Source organism: Haliaeetus albicilla, chromosome 2 (assembly GCF_947461875.1).
Source record: "Haliaeetus albicilla chromosome 2, bHalAlb1.1, whole genome shotgun sequence".
NCBI lineage: Eukaryota > Metazoa > Chordata > Aves > Accipitriformes > Accipitridae > Haliaeetus > Haliaeetus albicilla.
The window spans coordinates 41,348,500-41,373,879 of record NC_091484.1 but is presented as its reverse complement, the minus strand read 5'-3'; the positions used below and the strand labels follow the sequence as shown (position 1 = coordinate 41,373,879).

At 38.5% G+C, this 25,380-nt stretch overlaps 2 protein-coding genes across 10 annotated transcripts; one reads left to right on the top strand and one right to left on the bottom strand.

Annotated features, from left to right (window-relative positions):
- Positions 1–1,113: 1,113 nt before the first annotated feature.
- On the bottom strand, positions 1,114–3,567 carry DPH3 (diphthamide biosynthesis 3). The gene is made up of 3 exons (XM_069772314.1): positions 3,419–3,567; positions 3,194–3,268; positions 1,114–2,700 (listed from the first exon to the last, which is right to left on the bottom strand). The coding sequence occupies exons 1-3, from the start codon at positions 3,524–3,526 to the stop codon at positions 2,635–2,637; spliced, it is 249 nt and encodes an 82-aa protein (XP_069628415.1). The 5' UTR covers positions 3,527–3,567; the 3' UTR covers positions 1,114–2,634.
- Positions 3,525–23,607, top strand: OXNAD1 (oxidoreductase NAD binding domain containing 1). Of its 9 annotated transcripts, none has more exons than XM_069772306.1 (9): positions 3,525–3,648; positions 7,899–8,061; positions 8,324–8,387; positions 12,379–12,485; positions 16,012–16,153; positions 19,394–19,430; positions 19,539–19,636; positions 22,546–22,585; positions 23,230–23,607. In XM_069772306.1, exons 1-9 carry the CDS (start codon positions 3,525–3,527, stop codon positions 23,382–23,384), a joined length of 930 nt encoding a protein of 309 aa, XP_069628407.1. In that variant the 3' UTR covers positions 23,385–23,607. The 9 variants fall into 9 exon arrangements, with proteins under 9 accessions (XP_069628407.1, XP_069628370.1, XP_069628363.1 ...); XM_069772269.1 differs by having other exon boundaries at positions 22,477–22,585; XM_069772262.1 differs by having other exon boundaries at positions 19,536–19,636; positions 22,477–22,585.
- The last annotated feature ends 1,773 nt before the right edge of the window (positions 23,608–25,380 follow it).

Here is a 25,380-nt window from a genome sequence, read left to right as displayed (position 1 = left end):
GTGGGCAGCTCTTTGGCTTTAGCATCACTGAGCTTTCATGAAGGATGAACTCCATTGCTACAGAACTCCACTCCTCTCTGCACAGCAGAAGGAAAAGTAACAAAACAGCTCAACAGTTTTTAAACATCTCTTTCAGATTCCCAAAAGGCAACAGAAAAAGAGATACATGACACCCATCCTTATTTTGCCTCCTTTTTTGGGGGACAGCAATTACAGTCTTGAGATCCTCAAGACACTGCAATGAGACTGAGTTGAAAGCAAGTAGGCAAATGTGGCCACATCGTTTTCTGACGAAGTCAGCCACAACAATTTACTGTTGTTATGCTGTAAAAAATCTCCAGAAAAGTAAACATAATGCATACTTCATTAAAGCTTTGATATATGCTATGTAACCAAATAATTTTAACATGCATATAAATTGCATTATACAACTTGGATCCTATACATACTTGGTAAGAATATGCTTATTATGAAACCTTAAGCACTGACAGTCGCAACTGATGTAATGAAGTAATTAATTTTGCTAACATTACTGTTAAAAAAGCCATTACCTGTATTTTAGATGAGTGGGGAACACTACAGACAATCACTTCAAAGCTTCTATCAGCACATGCCAAGTAAAATTCAACTGATAAACACTTTTTATAACCATGTAGGAATTCAACCGCATGGAGTATAAATAATTCTCTATGCAAGCCTCATAGAAGTCTTTATCACAGTACTTCATCTTTATCATAAAATGAAATCTGGTCAAATTACTTCTGTAAAATCTAGGCACCTTTAGAGATGCTACACCTGGCAATTTACTTTGATGTAATTACATCAGAGTATACATTCCCTGGTGCGCCATTTGAAACTTCCTCTACTTAGTCTTATGTAGACTACTTGTGGAAAAATCCTTAAGATTTTTATGCACTAGAAATTTGAATAGGAACTTAAATAGGGTTCCTGTAAATTTGCTTTATAGCATCTATTGATAGACTGAAACACTTTTTACGAACTAACCTGAAGAAATTCCAGTGTCATTACCACAGCAGCAGCAACTCAACATCTCTGGAAATTGTTGTGGCTGGTGCACAAACAGAATAAGCAATGGCCCTTTATAACCACTGGTGGAGTCTTAAATATCTTTATTTAAATAGTCAAAATAAATATTCAGGAAGATTTAGCTAACCAAAGTACCACAGTTTTTTTGTTGGTTTTTTTTTTTGAAGCACAGATATCAAAGTAACATGAGTGCCACCTTCTGGTTTAGACATGAAAACACTTTGGGTTGTACATACTGCATTCAAAATTTCTAACTGAAGGTAGTTTTCCTTTTTCTTTCCTTTTTTTTTTTTTTTTACAATAATTAGAATGTTCACCTTCAACATTCACAGAATGTTGTAAGAACAAAAATAGTTAAACGCAAGAATTCAGTAAGACTTGCCTATCTTCAGTGCCTGGAGCAAAATATCTATATAAATGCTACACAAGTGTTTTTCCCCCAATTTAACTTCACAGACATCAAATCCTACTAAAACACATGAATGACTATATTTTAAAGTAAGTATTTAAATACAGTGGCTTGTAATACAAGAAGTAGTCCTGGAATCAATGTACTTTGGAACATATTCTTCCAACTCTTTTCTACCCTAAAAAATCCCTTGTTATTAATTGAGAGAGATGTGTGCATCCCCTATCCAGGAAGTGACAGAACCTAACAAAGGAAGGCCGAGAAATTCAGCAAACGTGCTACTACAAGTGGCACAAAGAACTGCAGCCCATTTTATATTTCCTGCAACAGTCAAACCACAAGTTGTTGAGAAAATATGGGTAAATTACAATCCATTTCGAGTTCAAGTCCATTTGCATATTACTAGCTTTGCGGGGATAAAAAAAGTTTGACTCCATTTGTTTCATTTCACACAACACCCACAAAAGTGTATCACTATTACATCAGAGTCATTTGATAACAGCTACCAAAGCTGTTTCAAAGCAACTGCAATTTAAGAAACAAATTTGCCCCAACGCAGGTGTTGCCCCCAGTGCAGATATAAATACAACTGCACCTTCTTTGTGCTTAGAGTAGTAAAAATAATTTACCAGCAGCATTGGTTCTGGGTCTCATATTTCCCCATGTTCAGTATGGGCTGGAAGTACGCAAGCCCACGTCCTGGGTGATACCGCGCTGTGTCAAAACTGTAATTCTGTATGGCATCGTGTCCTATGAACTTCTAAATTTTGACTCCCCACATTTCAGCTCTCTGCCATTTCACACTGCTATATGCCCACATGAAGCCTGCTTTTCTCCACAGGCTAAGAAGCCACTGCTAGATAAATGGTGTAATTCCACAACTTCACACAGTTCTTCTGTATATAGACTTGCTGTCAGTTAGGATCATAATTCTCAAAACTTCTGAAATACATATGGGAACTTATATATATTTTTCTAAAATACATAACCCTTTTGAACAAAAGCCAGTCATGTGTTTGATGTCTCAGCAAATTCTCATTCAAATTATGAAGGCAGCCAGTAATCATACTTGTATCTCACAGCAGCGAGCACTTCCAGGAGGACGACCATGTCTCTTTCTGCAGTTGCCATCCCCATACTTTCTTATTCTAAAGCAGCAACAGTTCATGAGGTATCCATCAGCACTTAATCAATTCCTTGTTTGTCAAAGGTTCTGCAATGACTTCATCACGCATGAACTGCTCCTGAAGACAGCAAGTAGAGTTGATTTTCATTAATTTGGGATCTCCCTCAAAAAACACCACGTAACCATTTTGTTTTCTAGCCTGGGGTATAAGGCGTATGAATCTGTCTCCCGAAACGTGAAAGCCATAACATGCCTACTAGATAAGAAAAACTACTAGGCTAGCTGACAGGGCCACTAGAGTCATAGATAGATCTTAACACCAGTGAGATAGCTTTGTCCGTGTTCCACCCCATGCTCACCAAGACGGCATGTTTTAAAGCCCAAACACGGCAGGAGAAGGAGACCAGAAAAACAAGAGTTGAGGCAGGAGCCGTAGTCACAAGCAAAAGGACCCCTAGCCCACACAAGCCTATCCCACGTTCACCAGGGGCTTTTAAAAGCTGCCACCGCGCCCTCCTCTCCTCAGGGGATAGCGAACCGGAACTCGACTTGGCCGACCCGGCGCGGGGGGAAGCAGGCCGCAACCGCGTCTGACAGCCCCCCCCCCCCACCTGGTCGTAAATGACGCGCAGGATCAGGGAGCAGCTGGGGCAGGTGGCCACGTCCTCGCCGTTCTCCAGGTCCTCCTGCAAAAGCCCCGGGAAAGCAGTCACCGATCCGCCGCCTGCCCGACCCACAGACACCCGCGGCCAGCGGAGGCGGGACCGCGGCCTAACGCTGTTCCCCCCCACCCCCACCTCCCCGCCGCCGCCTCGTCCCAGCCCGCCTGCCGTTACCCGCGTGATGAGGAAGCGGTCCCCGCAGGGGCACGGGTAGCTGTAGGTCTCGGTCTCCTCGTCGTACTCGAAGTCCTCGATCTCCACCTCGTCGTGGAAGACCGACATGGCGGCGGGGGCAGAAACGGGACGAGGCGGAAGGGACGCAGCGGCGCACGGGCCGCCACCCCTGTCGCGTGACGGGGCGGGGGCGGGGCGCGGGCGTCTCTCGTCACGTGATGCGGCGCCGGGTAAGGGTGGCGCGGCGGGGCCTGTGGTGGGTGGGCGGGTGGGGAGAGGGGCGCGCGCCTTGGGGGCCGTTGGGCCTTGGGGGCCGTTGGGGAGCGGCGGGTGAGGGCCGGCGCGCGAGAAGGTGTGGGGCCGTGGCCCGCCTCTCTCCCCTCACAGGGTCGCCCCGCACGTCGGTGGACACGGTGGCCCGGGCCCCCGCGCCGACCGCTGCCCTCCGCTCCTCGGCCCTGCCGGTTCCCCGTCCTGGCCGCCCTCCTGCCTGGCCGGCGGCGCGGAGCAGTGGTCCCTAGTGGCTGGGGGGGGACGGACGGCAGGGCACTGCCGCGACCTTGTCCATCCCCTCCCGCCGGGCCCAGGCGGGCAGGGGTGGCGGCCGTCCAGCCTCCTTAATGCTGCCCCGATTCGGCCAGGCGTAGGCTTCTCCCGTGCTTCACGCAGGCACCCGCACACACACCGTGTGCTCCTTAGCCCTAGGTCAAGGGGAAAAGCGTTTTTTGGTGGTGACTTTTGCAGGAGGGACGGTTTGTCTGGAGGGGTATCTCTTGCCCATCTGTACGCATGCTTTTGGTACGAGGTTTCCTATCCTGCTCACTTAAGTATCCTGCTTCCCCCTCAAGACTCTCTTGCATTAACTTACTTAGTAAATTGCTCTTCAGTGCGGTACAGGTTAACTAAAAGTAACTCTCTCCCTTCAGCTACTGATGTAGGACCGAGGTAAAGAAGAGATGCCGTCATAGATCTCAAGCAATATTAACCCAGGGCTGGTGGGTCAGAGGGTAAGGAGGATGAAAGAATCGCTTGATTGTAATTTTAAGTGCGGAGGGGAAGGAGTCGCATACAAAAGTAGCACTCGTTTCTCTCCATGGAGCAAAGGAAGAAAGGGAGTATTTGGAGTGGCTATTTCTGTAAGGGCTTGGGTAAGAAGAGAGAAAAAATAAAGGGAGAACATCCCACCAGACAGGAGCTTGGGAGGCTGAAGCACTGCACTTCTTGGAGGGCAGGGAATTGCCAAAGAGCTGGATGAGCCAAGAAAGTCACAGAGATGACAGACGGGGGAGAGGCTGTTCACAGGTTTGTAAAGTCATGACTCAGGCTTGTATATGGTAGAGGAGAAGCAGGACTCATTAAAAGAGATTTTGGAATTTATTAGTTACAGGGTAAAAATTACAACTGATTTTTATTGTGATTTTCAGATTGGAAAGTGATTGATGACAGTGTAAATGGAACAAATATCCTGAACTACCATTCAAGAGTTATTTTTAGTTTAGGGAAGAGTCTCACTCTGAAAATAGTCTGTGTCAATAGGATCTTTCAGTTCTGACTTCAAAGTTGTAGCTGCTACAATAAAATAAGGCTGACATTTATTTTGTTTTCAGTATTATGTATTGATATTGAACTTTTGGTTGGTTGCTTGTTTTTTTACATTTTCATATGTAGAACTGAACGTATTTGCTTCCTAAATTGGTAGCAGTGAAAATGAGAATGAGGCCGGCTTTAAGTGACTGTCAACCTTAGGAGCAGAATTAAACCAAATACATAAAATAAACAATCAAGAATCTTCCTATTGAATTTTAAAGTTAGGCCACGTATTATACCAGCAGATCTTGCTGTGTTTAGTAGCAGTTAATTGCAGAAAGGGTTTTGAAGGATATGAGGTGATTTAAAAACCATACAAAACCCCAATAATTAAGTCTTTATTCTCAGTTCTTGGCCTCTGAAGCAAAGCGTTAGACTTTATGTGGTTCATTTTGATGTTGTGTTGATTTAATTAAAGTCACAGCTGTTGGCATAAACAGCTTACATAAGAATGTCCACTTTCAAACATCCTTTGTTTTTACTTTGAATTGGTTAATGTGGTAGAGTGAAAAGCTTGAGAACATGAATCAAAAAGCAAGAAGCGTAAAAAAAAGGAGAAGTAGATGGATATAACCAAGATAGAGGAATGTCACTTCTTCATTAGATGTGTACTTTGTCTTGCTAAAATATTTTAAGATGTTAATGCTTTTGTTACCAATAGCTTCTACACATTTGCATGTAGAAAGCGCTAAAGTATTTTGTTTAAATAGAGTATTTGTTATATGCTGTGGCAAAAAAAAAAAGTGATTTTGCTCACTGGTGGTGGAAGAGTTTTAAATAATTCTGCTTTGAAAAGTTGCAAGCTGCTGTGGAATTAAATGCTAAAAAGTTATTAAAAATTATGGACAGTTAAAAGCTGCAGGATGTATTTCTCACGCTTGAAAGTGGGCATTTTGAGTAGTTACAGTAAATGTATTTTGTTTCTGAGCAGCCAGGTTTATGAAAGCTCTGCCTCCCATTTGTGCAAGATTACAAACAGGACAAATTACCAAGTGACCAGCCAATGCAGCTGTTAGTGAAAGCCTAGAGAGTATAGGCCTGTTTAGTTAAACAAGCTGGATCGTTGCCATTTCAAAGGATTCAAAATGAAAAACAAAACCATTTTGAAAATAAATTACATGCTTTAAAAGAATGCCGGAAAAGAGATTTAAATGGAAGTAAAAGATTAAGAAGGCTTTAAAGAAGCAATGGACTGCATCATAGAAATAATTAATTTGATAGGTGATGATAATATGATAGAGAATTATGCTAATCCATTTTAGGAAAAACAAAGGCAGATTTACAAGCAATGAGAAATGTCTCTTGGCTCTCTATGAACCTGTTCCTACACTTGTATATGAAGGGTCTTTCTGACTTTTAATATTGTACATGTCAGTTTATCTTTCTCTGTCATAGCTCCATTTTGAGTATGCAGTTTTGAATCTTCACACTGTGTTTCCCCTGTAGTGCATATAAGTGTCTGCTACTTGCTTAACAGTTTAGAGATGTAACTATTATTATGTAGGAAATATGGAAGTATAAGGGATTTATGTGTTTTTAAATAAACCTATAAATGAACAGTTTATTTAGTGTTTATAAAATTTTCCAACCAGAACACTTTCTTTATCAATAGAAAGGGAATGCATATTCAGTGTTTGATCTTCTTTCAAACATAAATATTGTTTGAGCATTTAGAATCACAGATACGTTGGCTGGAAGGGACTTCTGAGGGTCATCTAGTCAAAGCTTCTGCTTGGAGCAGGACAGTTGCTAGCACTGGATTAAGCCAGTCCCGGGTATAGACCTTTGTACTTCAAGTTCATGAGGTTTCTGTTTTACAGTCCTGCAGTTTCGCAGTGTCCCTTTGAAGTGAAGCTCTACCATTCAACATGTCAACCATCCCTCTAATTTAGTATCATCTGCAAGTTTGCTGATGGTACATTCTGTCTCATCATCCAAATTACTCATAAATTTACTGAACTATATCAGCCCCAGTATCAACCCCAGGGTACTCCTACTGTTACTAGCCAGCAACTGAAGCAATTTGAAGCCATCAAGTCTTCAACTGTCTGCCGAGCCAGTCTTCAACCACTCCCAACAGTCCATCTGGCCTTAGGTTCCTAATGTGTATGCTATGGCAGATGTTGTCAAAAGCCACAGGACAGTCAAGGTGTATTGTATCTGCTGCTGTCCCCTTAGCTGCATGACCAGACATTTCATCATAGTAAGTGTTCAGATTTATCAAACATAATTTGCCCTTGGCAAATCTGTGTTGAATCTCCCTGATTAGTTTCTTAGCTTTTACACAGCTAAGGGGACAAGCTCTGAGCATTATTCCAGAGACTGGGTAGTGCTGACTGGACATAGGCACTGCTTCTTGCCTCTCTTAAAAATGACCACGCATTAGCTTTTTTTCCAGTCAATTGGAGACTTTCCCAGGTAACTGATTTTCATAGGTAATAAACAGTTGCCTCACAAGCATGTCAGCTGTGTCTCTTAGCAGCCTTGAGTGTAACCCGTCTGGCTCTGTGCATTTGAATACATCCAGCTTCTCTAAGCAGTTGCTGGCCCCACTCCTTAGCCCTCTCCTTCCCAAACACTACTGGTCCAAGCAGAGGTCTGGGTGCAGGCTTTGCCTCTGAAGACTGAGGGGAAAAAAACGTGTTGAGTACTTCAGCCTTTTCTATATCATCTGTGGCAAGGTTGTCTTCCCCCTAAATTGATGGATGCACATTTTCACTTAACTTCTTTATGATCCTTCCATATTTTTAAAATTCCTTCTTGTTACCCTATATGTCTATTGCTAGTTTTAGCTCCAGTTGAGCCTTTGTGATTTAATGGAAATAAAGGGTGAAAACAAGCCATGTCAAATGATGAGTATTTTATTTAACAAATATTTATATGGATTTTTCAGGAGCTGGTGGTTCTGAAGACTGCCAAGTCATCATGGCTCATGCTACTATTTACGTGGGGTTTACTGTTCCTCAGTTACTGAGAGGTGCTAGCAGAATTTTTCCCACTCATTCTGCATTGGTGGTGGTGAGGCACTCTGATTTTTGTTACTGCACAGTAAACAGGTAGGTTATCCACGTACAAATTTTTTTTTTTTTTTAAAGAGAATGTCATGGTAACACTTCACTGTGTCAAAATGAAGCTGACAAATTATTACAGACCTGTAAATACTTATTTAACTCCCAGTTGTATATTTATATTTAATTCGTATTTAGACTTAGTCTGGATTACACTGGTAAATTGTTATGTTAATAGAAATTCCTATCAGTAAGGGACAGTAGCACAGCTGTCAAAATGACTATTATCTGTGTTTGCTTTTTGTTGTAGCACAATAAAATCAAAAAGGAAAATGGATCATCTAGAGAGAACAGCAAATAATTTTCGCCAGGAGGTTAGTGTTCTGTTCTTCAGGATATAAGTACTTTTTTGTGTGTGTGAAGAAACTGGATAGTTGTATTTCATTCTTAGGCTTCATTTTGTCTTCTAGAGTCTGTTTTACTTCTTTTTCTCCTCATTTTTCATATTTGATATTGATATTTGATAAGTGTATTTTGTGGTCAATGTGTGAAATGTAATGAATGTCCTGGTTTTGGCTGGGATAGAGTTAATTTTCTTTCTAGTAGCTGGTATAGTGTTATGTCTTGGATTCAGTATGAGAAGAATGTTGAGAACACACTGATGTTTTCAGTTTGTTGCTAAGTACTGTTTATACTAAGTCAAGGATTTTTCAGCTTCTCATGCTCAGCCAGCAAGAAGGCTGGGGGGGGCACAAGAAGTTGGGAGGGGACACAGCCAGGGCAGGTGACCCAAACTGGCCAAAGGGGTATTCCATACCATGTGACATCATGCCCAATATATAAACTGGGGGGAGTTGGCCTGGGGCGGATCACTGCTCGGGAACTAACTGGACATTGGTCAGCGAGTGGTGAACAATTGCATTGTGCATCAATTGTTTTGTACATTCCAATTCTTTTATAATTATTATTATCATTATTAGTTTCTTCCTTTCTGTTCTATTAAACTGTTCTTCTCAACCCATGAGTTTTACGTCTCGTCGTCCCCCCCCACCCCCCGGTTTTCTCCCCCATCCCACTGTGGGGGGGAATGAGTGAGTGGCTGTGTGGTGCTTGGTTGCTGGCTGGGGTTAAACCTTGACAATGAGTTATAAAAATTATTGATGATGTGATGCTGTTTACTTTATGTTGGACAAGAAATTTAATAGCATTCTGGTCAAGCACACTGATACCTGTCATGTCTACACAGCCTTCTGAGAATTTTATGGATATCTACAGTTCTGGTTCAAATTTGATATAAAAAAAATGTGGAAAATGTCCTTTTATAACATGAGAGATAAGATAAAGTGTAGACATTTTGAAGGGAGAGATGATAGGCAGTTGTAAAAAAGATCTTAGTTTGTATCTATTTTAATTCACAAGTACAAGGAAGATAGAGCATTGTTCTCCATCAAAATTCAGAAATGCTTATTCTGGATCTCAGTTTTGTGCAGTAAGCATTCTTTTTCATAATGTTCAGAAGCGAACATACTCTTGTATTTCATGTAGGTATTTCCTTTCTGCAATTAGCTAAAGTAGATGTTTTGAAATTTTTAATTACTGGCAGAATATGACTTCAATTCTCAAAAATGTTTCAGTAGTGAAACAATTCTGCATTTTTCTTAGACTTTTCAGGAGAAGTAGGGTACCTTTTTGACTGAAAAATCCCATCTTTAATTCCCAAAAGTTGGGAAATTATGCCCAATTTTTCTCCATGTTTAGTTAGCTTCTCTCAGTCTTGAGCAGACATGCACGAAAGGCCAGTCTTGCACGTGTCACACAGCAGGACAAACTGTATTCTCAGACACACTACACAGATGTTAATGTGCATACATAATTAAGTCCTTCTCTGCTAGGTTTTCCCTCACTACAGTTGAGAATAAGTCACAGGCCAAGTGAATTCTTCTTGAAAGGAGGCTGGGTGGTGGGGATATATAGGTAACCCCAAAACTGAAGATTCAGGACTTAATGACATAGGCTGTAGACGGATGAGACAAATGCAGCCTCGTTTCGCCAAGATGTGAGCCAGCTTTGGGAGCCATGTGTCTCAAAGCTGTGCCTCAGCTACTCACACCTAATGTCAGCTCTTACTTGAGTACACATTAGCATTGCTTGTGGACATACAGCTGCTTGGGTGGATCCAATTTATGCCAGATTAACTCAGTAGATGGAGAAAATGAGTATTAGAGGCAGGTACAGTCAGATGTGCATTCTTGTTTGCTTCTGACATGGAAAAAATGATTGCAATTTTGAGTCTTGCAACCATTTTTTTTATCTTGGATATTTCTGATTGCATGGCTTGCTTACTTATTCTGCTCAACATAAATGCTGGGTAGCTGGAAAATACGTGGAAAATGGATCCTTATGAGGTGTTGGAGACTCTGAGGTGGTACAGGGAATTCTTCCTGAGGAAGAGATGGAATCTGTGTAGCATAGGTGGAAGAGCAGGGCTCAGTTCTTGCTACCACAAATTCTCTGCATATCAGAGGATTATGCTGTTTCTTTTTTTAATGCTTGATTTATTCTTTGTTACTTTATTTCTGACCACTTTAAAATCAGTTTATTTTAAATCCTCTGCTTGGTTTTAAATTCCATGTAATCAGCAGTTGGCTTCCCTCAGTCTGTATTGCCTTATTTGGCCATTTCAGTCCTGTAGAAAGATAATCATAGGTCTGTGTTGCATTAGGCTGCACGCCACACAATATCGCCTGTTGAAGAGTGGTAATGGGAAGGACCAGGGCAAGAAAAAGTGCCTAACACTTTCTTGAAATACAACAGCAAAGCCTGGAGTCCTCTGTCCTCCTCCCTCTCACTGCAGCCTTGTTCTGGGCCAGTTGGATACTCTTGTGGTGGTTCAAAATACTGGGTGAATGTCTTTGATCGACTTAAATTCATTTTTTGTAATAACTTTATACTGATTAAGAATTACATTTCCAGTGCTCTGTCAGATGTATCAGCCAAAGAATAAATTAGGGAGTGTACTGAAGAGTAAAGAAGGGAATGAAGAAGATCCAAACTTAATGTCCGCTTCCTGGACTTAAGGTTTCTCCATCAGAACAACCATTTTAGTCATGTGTCTGACATTTCTCTTGTTAACTTAGAGTGATTGTGTTCCCCGTTTAACACTGTCTGCTAAAGTGGAAAAGAAATGTGTGCTACTTTATTTTAAATTGGCAAATGTCCTGCTGCTTAATGGGACAGTGGACATGTTCAGATGTTGCTTTATGAATAAATTAATTTCCTGCTATGTGTTTTAAATTAGAGCATAGTTGGTTAAAGTTTAATTATTTTTTTTAATCTGTTTGATCTTATACAAATGAGAAATGGTAGAGTTCTGGTGGCATTATTAGTATTTCCTAGTGTGGTAAATGACATCAGCATTTTTTAACAGATTAAAATCTGTATATTTGCCTGTGTAGAAAATATTTAGGACATTACTTTCTTTGTAGAGGAAAATGGTTAATAATTATAACTCAAAAATACCTGAAGAGGAAGGGCAGGGAGAGGAGGGGAGAAAAATCCATGTTGTACTGATGGACATCAAAGAGTTTTAAGTGGGGAGCCCCTGCCCGATGCTCCTGATGCAAAATCTGCTTTTCATTTAGAAAAGCATTATTTTTCTTTCTTTCTTTTTTTTTTTTTAATCTCTTTAAAGGCAGTATCAACTACGGCTCTTACATCCTCTTCCATCTGGTTGCCAAACAAAAACTCTTCTGTTAACTAGCAATGATAACTTGTGTTGCAGTTTCCCTGTGTTTGTAGATCATATACGTGGTCAAATGGGTATGTGTGTAAATGCAGTAAGACAAGGCTTATTGTTTTTCTTGCATTAATGCATTATGCATTAATGCATACTCTGCCAGTAATGCATTTAATTACTTAAATAAAACTAGATACAGATCCAGAATTCTCCTTGGGACTTCAGTAGCAGTCAGTCTTTATAGCAGAGGTGTTTTTATTTTGTTGCTGGAAGATACAGGAATCTGCTTTGTAGAGGTCAGAATCTGTGAAGTGGTAACTAGCAATCACTTCTCTTTGTTGTTATGTTCTTTTCAAGTGAAATAAAATAAGTTTGTATACAATCTTAGAATAACCCTGACAAAAGTGACAGACATGGTGGGCTATCAGTAGAAAACTGTTTCTCCATTCAGTAACTATGTAAGTGAATCCATTTTTGTTTCTCTACCCCAGTGAAAAAATATTGGTGCTTTAGATAATGAAATGCCACAGAAAACATGCGAAGTGATAGATATCTCATACACAGATTCTTGAGTACTTTTGCTGCAAATGATATCTCCGTAACACAATGGCTTATTTTCCTTTTGTTAGGTAATTTCACAAGCAAAAGTGTGTGGAATCACCAATGAATCGGAGACAGTCAAAAGGCTTCGTTTGGCTATTGCAAATAAAGATTTTACTTTCAAAGCAGGACAGTGGTAAGATCTTCTGATATTTGAGGGGAAAATTACTAGCAGAAGTCCACTATAACAAAATGTTAAAAGGCCCTTGATACTTGAGCCTTGGAAAAAATTGTTAATTTACGTAATATGATATTTTATTGTTGGGTGTTCTGTCAAATAGCTGATATTTGGCATAATTTTAAAATAGCCATTATTAAGTATGCTAATGCTAATTTTAAAAGGACAAAAATGGATATTCTTTAAATGTTCAGTTTGATTGTTTCAGTATTTTCCTCTGTTTTATGTATATTACATTGTTTCTTCAAGAGTGCTTTGAAGTGCACTGTGATTTATTCTGCAAGCTGCCTTTACTGTCTTTATTTACTAGCTATTTTTACAGCGGAGCTGAGACTGCTGATTACTTAGTTTTGGTTTATAATTGAATCAGAAATGCCTGTTAGCTTTTATTTCTTCCCCTAGAAGTTTCCACTCTGAAATTTAAGCCTGCTAGATCAGATTAATATATAAATATACATAGGCAAACTTCAAAATAAAAAAACTTGAATTATTAAGCTTTTGAAATTATTAGCTGTTTGTTTAAGCAACCTTACAGCTTTTTTCCCAAGGAAATAGTGGATTTTCATGTTTGTCTTCCTTCCTCGTTAAAAATACTCCCACTCAATCGCTTTTTTTTTTCTCTTAGAAATCAATTTAAAACTGTAAGTAGTTGCTTTTGGCATTGGACACTTAAATGTTCTTAAACTTTTTATTGGCTTAGGCCATCTGAAAGTGGTTTTGCTGGAATCAAAGTATAGCTGCTAGGATATTAACAGCATATGTTACTCATGTAGTGTTAATATGCTGGCTTTTAAATTTAGAACCAGAACACAAGATGTTGATTGCAATAATTTGTTTGTGGAGTAATTTGCTGCAGTTTTTGCACATGTGCAGTGACTCATATTAAATTCTTGCTTGCCAGTACTTGGAAAGTACATTTACCCTCCAAAAATGTTTTAGAAATTATGCTGAAAACTGAAAGCTTTAATTATAATTACTCTTTTTCATTTTCTTCTTCCTTGAAAGTATTCTAATGCTATTGTAAGGTATACAACTTTTCTATACTTGTAGCTATAAACTATGGTTGCATTTTTTGATGAGCAGTACAAAACACCAGGCCACAATTTCCTGAGTAGAAAAGGCTAACTTGTTAGAATTTGCTATACTAAGATATTACAGCCAAAGATTGCCATTAAAATGTATATATTTTTTGAAAGTGTTCTAATTATCAAGTTTTTCAGAAGCAAAAGTGAATTTGTTTTGCAACCATGTCGGCAGATATTGGTCTTTATCTGACTTCAAGAAATAATGAAGACACTTGTTGCTCTTGCCCATTTTGATTTACTAAAACATGCATTGAGGTATATGCATGTTATAAATACTTTGAAGAAGTAGCTTTATGGTTTTACTGTTTCTGATCTCTTCCTCCAGCAATTGCTAATTGTTTCTTAAAGATTGGGCTTAGGTAGCCTTTAAAAGGAGGGAAATGAAAAACCACTGTAAGATCTCTGTTTTACATCTGTTTGCTCCTTTCCTTGTTGTGGGTTTATATAGGTTTTGTTTTTTTCTTTTTTTTCCTTACAACTACTCCTTTTGCTTAAGCTGTCACAGATAGCATTTCTTCAGGAGTCCTCTTATCCTTCCTACACACAGCTAAGATTAGACAACCCATTAGAAATACTAGCTAGTCCACTGTAATATAGTACACTATGCCCTGAAATATCTCATAATTATGTAATTGGAAAAGAAATACTAATGTAGAAAGAAATGCACGCCTATGTTAGTACATTAGAAGGGTGAAAACTACATTTGATTTAGATTGTACAGCAACGTTTGGTTTTGTATGAATGTTTCCCCACCAGGTGCGAATAATATTTCCCTTATATGTCAAGCAGAACATTTTGACTTGAATGGAAATTGTTACTTTACAGCATAAATGTAATTTTTTTTTTCTCTAACTTAAGTAGTAAGATTATTTTCCACCAGAGGGTGGTAAAGAGCTTTAGTAGCATCTTGAGGTTTTCTTTGCTACAATAAATGCTGCAATACAAGAGTCATCCTTTCTAATCTCTTAGATCCTTACTGCCAGGAAAGCTGAGCCCCGTGGTCAGTGGGGCTGCAGAAGCTGAGGACAGCGAAATAAGCCTTCTCAACTTTTTTTGGTTGTTGACCTTTTATTTGCAGTCAGATACCTTTATACACCATCAAGTTTATTAGCATAAAGTTAAAAATTGTATCACTATAGTATTGTATATATCACGCTTTGTGCATTCTTTGAGAGAAAAAGAGGATATTTTTCTTCGAAGGGTGAATCTTTGTGGGGAGTCAGCAGGCAAGATTTTTTCTTTAAAAAGTAGTGAACTATCCAAAGTGCTTCTCCCTCAAGAATTTGTGATCTCTGTGAAGAATACAGCCTTGCTGTTTAAAGAAAGTATCTGTGCAGTGAAAGTCAGTCTGTATTTCTTGTTGCATTCTCATTTAACTAATACTGAGCCAGCCTAACTCAGGTTCGAATTGACTAATGATTCTCTAGTACTTGGCATTGCTTACCAGTGTGGTTGTTTCCTAAGAAGTGGAGCAGCACAATTAGTTTTAAACATTAGTTTTCTTTAGAAATATAGGGATTTTGTTATGTGTTGTAAAAAACTGAAATATTTAAAGATTTATGCAACACAGAGGAGTTTAAATGTTAAATTATAAACCAGCTTCTAACCTTTTCTGATACTATTTGGAATATCAAAGCCTTACTTTTATGAAAATGAATTGTAGCTCATGTGTAGTAATGGCTTGCCTTCCATACTCTCTAATTGCTGGTGTTGCAAAAGCTTAGCCATATATTACCTTCTAATCTGTGGAAACCCATGTGTGGTTTACTTTAACTTTAAAAAATATTGTAGTCATTTATTCCAGTTTCTTTTCCTATCAACTAGAAAGAGATATCTGCCACCAGAGGGCACTGCAGTTCAAGAGGTAAAGCGATTCTGCTTCTAGTTACTGACCTTTCACTGGAGAAATTTTTTACAGACTGTGGTTTTACTTCAGGTATTTCATCTTCCTAAGAAAAGAAAGCGTTTAATCGAAAATCATTTCCCTATAATTAGTTTCCCAATCTTCTTATGTTTGAAAATTGAAGACCCCATCAAAGGGACCAAAAAGAGTGGGATTTAAGCCACTCTATCAGACCATATTGTGGTTTTGGTTTAATACGCAAATGATTTATTTAAACACTTAGAATTCTAGTCTGTTGTAATATGTAGCATCTAATGCTAAAAGCAGAATGGTTTAAAAACCTGATAGTTTAACAAAGGTGATGACATGTTTCTAGATGAAAATAATTTTAAGGAAATGGCATTACTCAAGATTAAGTCCTTTTTTGAAAAGTTATGTTAGGGAAATGAAGATGTCTTTGTCAAGGAAGGATAATTGAAACAAAGGCAGCCATTTTGTTTTCCATGTTTGGGTTTGTTGGCTGTCTTTTAAACTTTTGTTTCTGGTCTATTTTTAGGGTTGATTTCTTTATTCCTGGAGTATCTGTAGTTGGGGGATTCTCAATATGCTCAAGCCCTGGCCTGTTGGAACGAGAAGGAATATTAGAGCTGGCAGTAAAGCACACTGTTCATCCTCCTGCTCACTGGATTCACACTGAGGTAAATGAGATTAACTGTGAGATTTGGCTTTTTATTTTTCCTTTTTTTTTTTTTGAGGGGGTGGTGTGTGTGATTTCAGACTACTTTTTGCTATTGAGTGCAAAACTACTGTTGACTTGTTCAACCATTTTTAATACAATGTAAATCTTTAAAACCTTTTGTTCAGTAAGGGTTAGAAATTGGATGTGTATGTGGTAATATGGTTACTGTGATCTTTTCACTCCACTTGTGCTTGGACTTACAGTGATACTGTACTTAGTGCATATAAGGGTTCTCACTCCTTTGGAATTAATGAACTGAAAAATGTTGAAAAACCTCTGTTCTAACTTGTGTCCCTGAGAACAGGTTGTGTTACATGTTACAGTTACATCTGATAACTTGCCATCATTCTTGTCCGTTTCTGCAAACAGAAACTGGGAAGCATTGTCAGATAAATACAAATATAGATTATTAAGTGGTAGCAAAGGGAGATACTTAGCTCAGTTATTCTGAAATGATAAAACAATACTTCAGAATTTTGATAGTATTCTTTTAAATATGCAATATTTTTGTAATATTGACATAACCCAAGGCTTGATTTGCTATGTTAAAAGTAAAGTCTCACACTTTGGCCTCTTGCAGTGTTTTGTTCTTCCATTTACCCCATTTAGTTAAGTCAGAAGAGTCCTGTTTCTGCTGCTGATCGTATTTCATAGATGATCTGTCCTGTCAACTTCTGTTCTTTTCACACCCCTCTGTGATCTGTCCTATTTACTGTTCTCTGCCTGGCATTTGTATTTCCTAAATGTGGCTGTGAAGTTTAAATTGACGGATTCTTCTAGGTTTACAAATACTGCAGTTTTGTTCAGTGGCTAACGAGTTACAGTAAAGATTGATGCAAATATACTAGAATTGAGGATATGCAAAGTGCTGCTAATCTAGTAGTTAGCATGTGACCATCCACAGTATTTTAATTGGTGTCATATCAAGTTATCTCCACTGGAACATAAACAAAATAACCTTTTTGAGATGTTGTGTAGAACTTGTAGTGCACGTGCCAGCAGACTGCATAATGCCTAAGAGGATCTGTTTTTTGGTATTGCTCTTTAAAGAATATGAAGACCTAACTACATAATTCCCAGTCTCTGGAGACTCTCTTAGGATTTTGGATGTCATAAATCAGTTTGTTGTTGCTGAGTTTTCTGGCTGAATTTATAGGAAAGTCTTTAGTTAGTGGGTAAGCTAGGTTAAACCTGATGCTGTGGAGGAACCTCCAGGGTGTATATGGACTCTTTTAGCTAAACAAAAGTGCATGCTTTTCCTTAGGAAAGAAGAAGGAAAAAATAGTAACCTAGAATTTGAAAAGGTTGTATATATGGTGAAAAAAGTCTGGCACTTAATTGTTTAAAAGTTACTTCTAAGGGAAGTTGATATCTCGGGGTAAAAGATGTTATGGGAATAGTTAGTACTAATTTACTCACTGTATCTGGGGTTTTTTAGAGGTGTTTTTTTTTTCTAATGTTATTGTATATAAAATCATAATTTTAGCAGAGTACCTTATAGCTTTAGGAAAATACAGCCTTTTCTTTAGAAAAATGTACATGTAATGTATTGATTGCTTCACTTTTCTGCCTAAGCTGTTTCAATGCCGTATTTACAAACTAGGTTAAAGGACAACACTTTCTCACCGTATTTCTCACCGTATTGCTCCAGAATTTTACTGGTTTTTTGTGAATACTGACTTACTGTTAACATTGGCATGGCTAAAGTACTGAAACGTGGGTGACTGCTGGTTAAGAGAGATTTTTCCTCTGTCCTACATCCAATCTTGATGAGATATAGCTGGTTAAGGAGGCAGATTAGACAATAATGAGATTATTTCTCCCTAAAAATGCTTATTTCCACAAAGGGTACCAAAATCTTATGTCCTCCTTCTGCCACATGAATCTGGAACACTTCTGGATTCACGCATCTCTAAAACAGGGCAAATCATGATGGGAAAGCCTGGCAGTGCACATTAAAGAAGGAGAGAGAAATTAGTTTCAGATAATGAATGCTGATTGTCTTACACTATAATTGAGAGATAATACTTTATGCAATAATTAAGAAAGGCAAGAAACTTTTTTTTTAATGGTCATGCTCACTAATTTAGGAACCTCTGTGTTCTGTGCAGTACCTGCGTCCAAGGGCTTCCTTCCTCCTAGTGGAATTGTTACGTGTTTAGACCTTTGTTTACTATACAGTTGTCATTAATGGAAATCCTTTTGTTTCGATTACTGTTTCCTGATATCGAGGAGGAAATGTTTTTATTCTGTAAGTGACTAACTGCTAATTTTTCAGCAGTTCTTGTAGCTTTCCTTTTTTTTCTCTCCTCCTTTCCCACCTTACTTGGTTTCCCTATCGTCTTTTGTTTTATTTTTTAAACCCTCTATATGGCCTGAAATGAGTTCTGTTTTCTGCTCCTATTTGTTCTGTTAGCTTGCAGTGATGTGGAAGAACTCAACCTGACTTCTCTGTACTGCGGTTTCATCCTTCATACTGGGATGCAGTGCTGGTTTACCAAGAAGATACTGACCCAAATGGTTTTTTTTGTTGTAGCTTTAGTTTTCCATGTATCAAAAAAACCATGCTTTGGCAAATTTCGCTAAGAAATAATTTCTTATGTACAAGTGGAAAGGAAGAGAGAAGGTTTTCCCCTGATTTTTCTTCTTCTACAACTCTGAAATTGCAAATGCAGAAGTGGTTCTGCAAGAAATATTCTTGTGGATACTTGCTTTGCTTCTGGGTGTTTTTTATTTTTTAGGAATGGGGATGGAAAAACCTTCTGCGTCTGTGCAACTCATTCTGACTTCCTTCTGTGACCTCATAGCAAGGCCTTTTTTGACATGAGACTGGGTTTGGGTAAAAGTGTGATCTCGCATGTTAACCTCAGGTTTTCACAACCACATACTGCTGTTGAAAAACTCTTGCATGAATCATCCCTCTTCAACTCTTATGGGGGTGGGAAGGGGGACTCACCATCCTGCCTTATCAGAAGACTGAAACTTCTGAAAGTAGAAGTAGATCCCTAGAGACACTGAAATAGATTACTTCAGATAGCTGGAAACTGTGTGTTTATTTTAAACTACTTCAGTTTTCCCTCACTGGTCAATAAAAATAAAAAATCACAGCCCAGCAAGTCTTGTGACTATGGTGCAAGAAGAAGAATATTTCAACTTTTGCTTTTAGTTTTGAAATTAAGTATCTTCTTTTCCATCCTAGTGCACTCTTGACTCAGAAGTGGCTCTGCGAGTGGGAGGTGATTTCTTCTTTGATCCTCAGCCTGGTGACTCCCCTGTAAAACTAGTGCTGATAGCAGGGGGTGTTGGAATTAACCCATTGTTTTCTATACTGCTGCATATAGTAGATCTTCATGGATACCAAGAGGGTAAAGGAAACGGATACAAAATGGGAACAGTGAAGCTGTACTACAGTGCAAAAAATACAAGTGAACTCTTATTTAAGGTAAGTAAAAAGTTTTTTAAAAAAAAAAAAGATCTCAGATATTCAGCTCTCAGTGTGTGTATCATTCTGTTGCCGAATTCCAGAGAGTCCCTCTGTGTAAGACGCTGTACAGAGACAAAACTAACTTCCTGCTTTGAATCCCATGTGTGTTTTGTTAATTACTTATGCCAGTGTACAAATTAAGGTTGTTATTGGACGTACCTGGTCTCATTGACTTCACTGATAAGTCAATTAGCCCTAAATGTCTACATTTTACTATAATGTCGTAAAAGCATCATAGTATACTAAAGATTATATATACTATAACATGTAAGTGTATATACACACTAATATTATGCATAATGCTATATGCTATAATACTGTAACCACACAGTCTCAGTATAGATTGTATTGAATTTAAAGACTAGCAAGAGCAATTATATCCAAAGGAAACTTTCTAAAAACAATAGGGGAGCTTTAATGATACTGCATTAGTTATTATTGGATAGTAGTATATGAATGAAGTATTTATAGCCACTTGAAAAATTGTTTGTATAGTACTTCATCAACATTTACTTACCAGTTAAAGATCAGTTGTCACACTCGGCCATTAAGGGTCACTGATAAGATTTTAGGGTCAAATTAGTGCAGCTTCTGTAAAGAAGCATCCCTAATGATTTAGGTTTCTTTGAAATATTGAAAGCTTTTGATTGTAAGAAAAAAAGTGAAAATCTATCATGATTCCAGCAATTGTGTATAGGATCCATCACTAGTTTTAATTCTGTACTTCTACCATATTTCTAGATACAAAGAGGTTTGCTTTCTTTGAGAATTCATTTGTTTGTTGCTAGCAGTGGAATAATAAACTGGAACCTATCTACTCTTCCATTTGGCCAACTACTAATCTCCAAGTCTGTTCTAAGCATACTCAGTTTTTTTCAGTGCAGGAGCTAGCATTTCCCAAGTTTCACTTCAGCAGTGTTACAACAGCAGAGCTTTTGCATTAGAGCTTCTGGGACAGAAGAGAACACAATGAAATGTCACAGTGCTTGAAATATATTCTTCCCTTCATTCTTCATGTGTCCCTCAAACCCAGAACACGTATATGAAAATTCGTTACTTCTGTGCAGAGGATTGAGGAAATAGGATCACTAGAGTCTTCATGCTGTTGTGAGATACATCTGTACAATCTCCATGAGGAACTGCTAGGTTGTCGCTGATGGTTTGGAGGACCTGTCTCCTGAAGAAGCAGCTGTGTATAGGCTGACAGGGATGAAGGGTGACGCTAATGTAATTTTCTAATACTCATGTTGGATGTGCTTTCATTTCATAGGCAGATGCACTACTTTTGAAAGTCTTGATATTTAAAATAGTAGAAGCATACAGTGTTAGAATTACAAAAGCTGCCGTACTAACTTTGCTACTTCAAGATGTCAGTTAGCTGGATTTTCCTGATTTCATGAGGAGTGAATGTGACCCTTATTTCCTTATTGTGGCTGGGACACTGGGGGATAGGTCTTTTCCCTTAGATCTATATTGCTAATCTGTCTGTTTCATTTTGTACACTAACTCACTAAGCTGCAAAGAGCCTGCTGAGCTGTTAAAATTCTCCTTCATTCAGTTAAAGAGAGCCTGTCTCTTGCGTTAGGGTACTAGAAAATAGTACTTTGGTGGTCGATGTCACATGTGTGATATTTGCTACTTTCTGTCCATGTCACTGAATTACAGCATGATAGGTTACAAGTAGGTGTTGTGAATGACTGCAGGATTATTTAAGCCGGAAAAGTCCTACCTTAGGCATGCCTTCTGGCTTGGTCCTAGGACTTCAACTCAACAGGACATGATTAGTTTCAAAAGTGCTATCAAATTGTATGTGGTTCCACGTAAAGGGAACAAAAGTTTAGAGTCACACCCAGAACAGTGTAAGCAGGCCAACATTAGAGGTGCTAGTGGAACAGTGTACAGCAGTGTCTGTCTGTGCTGCTCTTCGTCCATGTCTTTTTAGGGAATCGGAAACAGATTTGTCTATAAAGTAGAATCTATCTGGTGTTTTTTGTTAAGCAACCCATGGCAGACTGTTCACTGTAGTAACTAGTTAGTAAGCAAACACATAGCAAAACAACCTAATTTACCTATTCACAGAGTAGAAATTATTTTTATTTCAGAATATTTTAAGAAAGAATTTCCAGTGTCCGTTCCAGCAGTGAAAATCCCAAATAGTGCAGAATCTAGACAGTAACTAAATTTAGTTTCAGAACTAACTACAGCATCTGACTGACAGATTTGGGGTTTTTTTTACTATGATTTGAACTGAAGCCGCTGGGTTTTTGGTGGTAACTGTCACAGCTGTGACTTAGGGAACTGAAAATTACAGAATTTCTACTCTGGTAAAAATAGCATTAGTGTTAACACTGTAGTTGGTTTTACGTGGAGAACACAAGAGAGTAAAGGGTCTAGTAATCTTACCAGATAAAGCAGATAAGACTTAAAAAGTTCCTAACAAATGGTAAATGCATACTGCAGGGGTTTTTTTTAAATGGAAAACCACTATTTAAGTGGAAGGAGGAAATCGGGAAAGGACATAACTGGTTCTTAGGTCCAAATCTTACAACTTGCAACCTATTGTAAAAAAGGAGAAAAAAAGCACTAACAAGATTGCTGGTAGTGTCTTCACATTCCAGATTCGGAAACTGTGTTTACGTGTGCAGGTCAGCCCTGTGAAATCAAGCCCATCAAGTTCTCAGTGCTGAAATGCAAGAGTCTTGGTACTCGGTAGTAATCTCTGGTGTTGTGGGACTGTATGCATACATCTGTTTTGACTTAATGGCCTGTGGTATAAGCAAGTGTGTTTAACATTACAGAAAAATATTCTCGGTTTGATGAATGCATTTCCTGGAAAGATCATGTGTCATTTCCATGTCACCCAACAGAGTTCACAGATCTGTAAAGAACTTCAGCCACATGTTACAGGTAAATATAATGACGATGTACAGAGATGATATCTAAAGTCTAAGTTCAATTACATCCTAGAGGATGAAGTTATATGCATAATTTAGTATTTTTACATTTAAAGATTCAAAATGAGATGTGAGTTAAACCTAAATTATTTCACTGTACATATTACACTTTGGAGAAAAATTTTCCCTTTGTAGCTTTTGTTTTCATTTCCAGTAAACCTCCTCTGTTAATTCCAAACTTTATACTGGTATTTCCCACTGCAAACTTTATTCCAGAAACTATTAAGCAAAGTATTTACTTTTCTTAAGGTGGGATTGATGCCTGTAAGAGATAATTCATCGTGTTTCCATTTCTCTTGTATTTGTATTGAGATACTTACCTATTTTTTTCATCTGAATGTGGGATTTTTAGTTGTATGTAACCCATGCTCCTCTTCAGTGACTAATATCCTGTGCATTCCAACTGGAAGTACTGATCTATATCCCCAGCAGAACAAATGGTTTTGGAAGCCTCAAATCTTGATACCTATTATCCTTAAACAGGCCTGGCATTTTTAAGAAATGAGTGCTTGAAATACCTCTTAACCAGTCATTCTTTTTGAGATTAGTTCATGATTAATATTTCTGTTCTCATTTCTTACTTTTTTTCTTTGTCAGAGGGAAGAATATCTGAAAAGGATCTAGAAAAACATGTATCTAAGGATACTTTATGGTACATCTGTGGTCCACCTCCAATGATAGAATCTATATCCAAACTACTGTCTAACATTGGTGTTCCTAGAAACTGTGTTTTCTTTGAGAAATGGTGGTAGTGACACTTGCTGAACAGAAAATGTATTATTTGTTTCCAGTATATTTTGATAAGCTAAAATGTACAGAAATGGACTATGAATTATTTGGAAGATTTTATTTCATACATGAAGATGTCCTCAATCATGATAGTGTTCCTTTAATTTAACTATAATACACCTGTAATACAGTGCTGCTGCTTTTGGGGGAAAAAAAGTGATTTTTATATTAAAGACATTAACTGTTCTGTTTTTTTGATGGTTTGCCTACTTCTTATGGGTAGCAGTATATTTTCATTTTATACACTTGTTTTGTTAGTCAGCTTTTGAAAGACCTTCAGTGCCTGATTCAGCAGTTGTAGAGAATTAGTTGTGCAGCAATGCCAGGTCAGTTTATAATAAATAATAATTCAGGCCACAACTTCTGAATCTGTTCCAAATTATTGTGCTAATGAGTCAACACCCTGCCTTCCCCAGTTCTGTATAATAAATTAATATTTTTATAGAAGTAGAGTTGCTGTGAGGTGACTTCCTTCTCTTGCAACTTCTTGTTAAAAGAAAAAAAACCTTTTATGTGGTTTAAGTCAACTGTGTTGACAGTAAAAGACATTTTTTCATAGTCATATTCAGACAAGAGTTAAAAGTATCGAGTGTAAAAGTGTTTAGAATCTGTCAGCCTCTGACAGAGCTGTACAGAGCTATTCACGTGAACCTGTATCCCTTGCTGGTGCTGAGATAGTCCACCCAGCTTGTGCTTGCATGTGCCTCATCCTGCAAAGCAGCACTGGCCAGCAATAGCTGAGACAGGAAATTGCCGTGATCCTGCTGCAGTTCAGAGTTCTAGAAGGCTCCAGGATGCACCAGTTCTGCTTGGTTGGAAAAAAATCTCTGGAAAGTTTGCTCTTTTAAGGTATGTGGGTACCTCTAGGTGTAATGGCTGACACCTAAGCTCTTCTTGAATGAAGCTTCTTCCCCCAACTTGTAGAAAAACTCATCACAGAAATGATAAGACTAACAAAAAGCCATAATGAGTTTATTAATTATCTATATAGACAGTTCAAGGCCTTAGGTGGTGGAGATTCCCATTGTACATTTGAAGACCTCAGTAAGGAACATTTAAATCAGTAAAAGTACTAAATTATTTTTTAATTATTAAAAAAGTTAAACACATAAGACCTCCTCTTTGTTAGTGGTTCTTTTCCTTAACTGTTTCAGACAATAGTCAAACAGGCAATGCAGCAAGTTTCTTGCCATCAGCATCCGTCTGCTCTGCCTTAAACAGAGGTTACAAAGGTACAGATCCCATCACCCAATTTCCAGCCTGCAGCAGTACTGTTGGTGCGAAGCACTTCATTTTTCAAGCATAACTTCCCAGTGCTTGGCAAAAAAGGCCTTCAGCCCAGCTGTAGTGCTCTCCCAAGAAATCATTTCAGCTTCAGTATGCCAAGTTTACCCTCTAGTCGTAACCTTTGTATCAGAGTCACTGATGTATTTTACAGCTTGTAGGATACCTACTGCCACATCCACGTTCACCTCATCTAACAAAAACCAGTGAGACAGCCTAACTAGGAAACTACAAGCCCTTGCTTGTGCCCAGCACAAGAATCCTACTGTAATTGTTGGAGAAGTTGACTGAACAACTGAAACTATCCTAGCCTTTCTGAGCATCAAAGAGAAAGATCCATGCTTACTGCTGCTCAGAACAAACAGAACTTAAGGAAACAGGCTGTATTTTCTGTCAGGAAGATGTGACTCTGAGTGATGGACCTTAAAGAGTTGCCTTTTAGCGAAAGTACTCTGAGGAGAGTTTGCCCGTAAGTTTTCATCTTCTGGTGCCTGCAGCCTCATCCACTTAGGTTTGTGCTTCTGTACCACGCGCAGGCTAGCATTACTTGCCTCCTCAGCAGTCACTGCAGACCCAGAGGGGATGTCTCATCAAATTCCCTCCTACTCAAATGAGAGGAAGATTCTTTCTGAGTACCCCTATTTCAGGAATGGTTCCTCATTTGTTCACTCTAGA

Coding starts and splice junctions, on each gene's coding strand:
- OXNAD1 (XM_069772247.1), top strand. CDS start 3,525: ATGGCGGCGGGGGCAGAAACGGGACGAGGCGGAAGGGACGCAGCGGCG. Junction 3,649..7,898: donor GTCACGTGATGCGGCGCCGG/GTAAGGGTGGCG, acceptor TGGATTTTTCAG/GAGCTGGTGGTTCTGAAGAC. Junction 19,637..22,476: donor CAAGTGAACTCTTATTTAAG/GTAAGTAAAAAG, acceptor TTAACATTACAG/AAAAATATTCTCGGTTTGAT.
- DPH3 (XM_069772314.1), bottom strand. CDS start 3,526: ATGTCGGTCTTCCACGACGAGGTGGAGATCGAGGACTTCGAGTACGAC. Junction 3,269..3,418: donor ACCGCTTCCTCATCACGCGG/GTAACGGCAGGC, acceptor GGGCTTTTGCAG/GAGGACCTGGAGAACGGCGA. Junction 2,701..3,193: donor TGCGCGTCATTTACGACCAG/GTGGGGGGGGGG, acceptor TGCTGTCTTCAG/GAGCAGTTCATGCGTGATGA.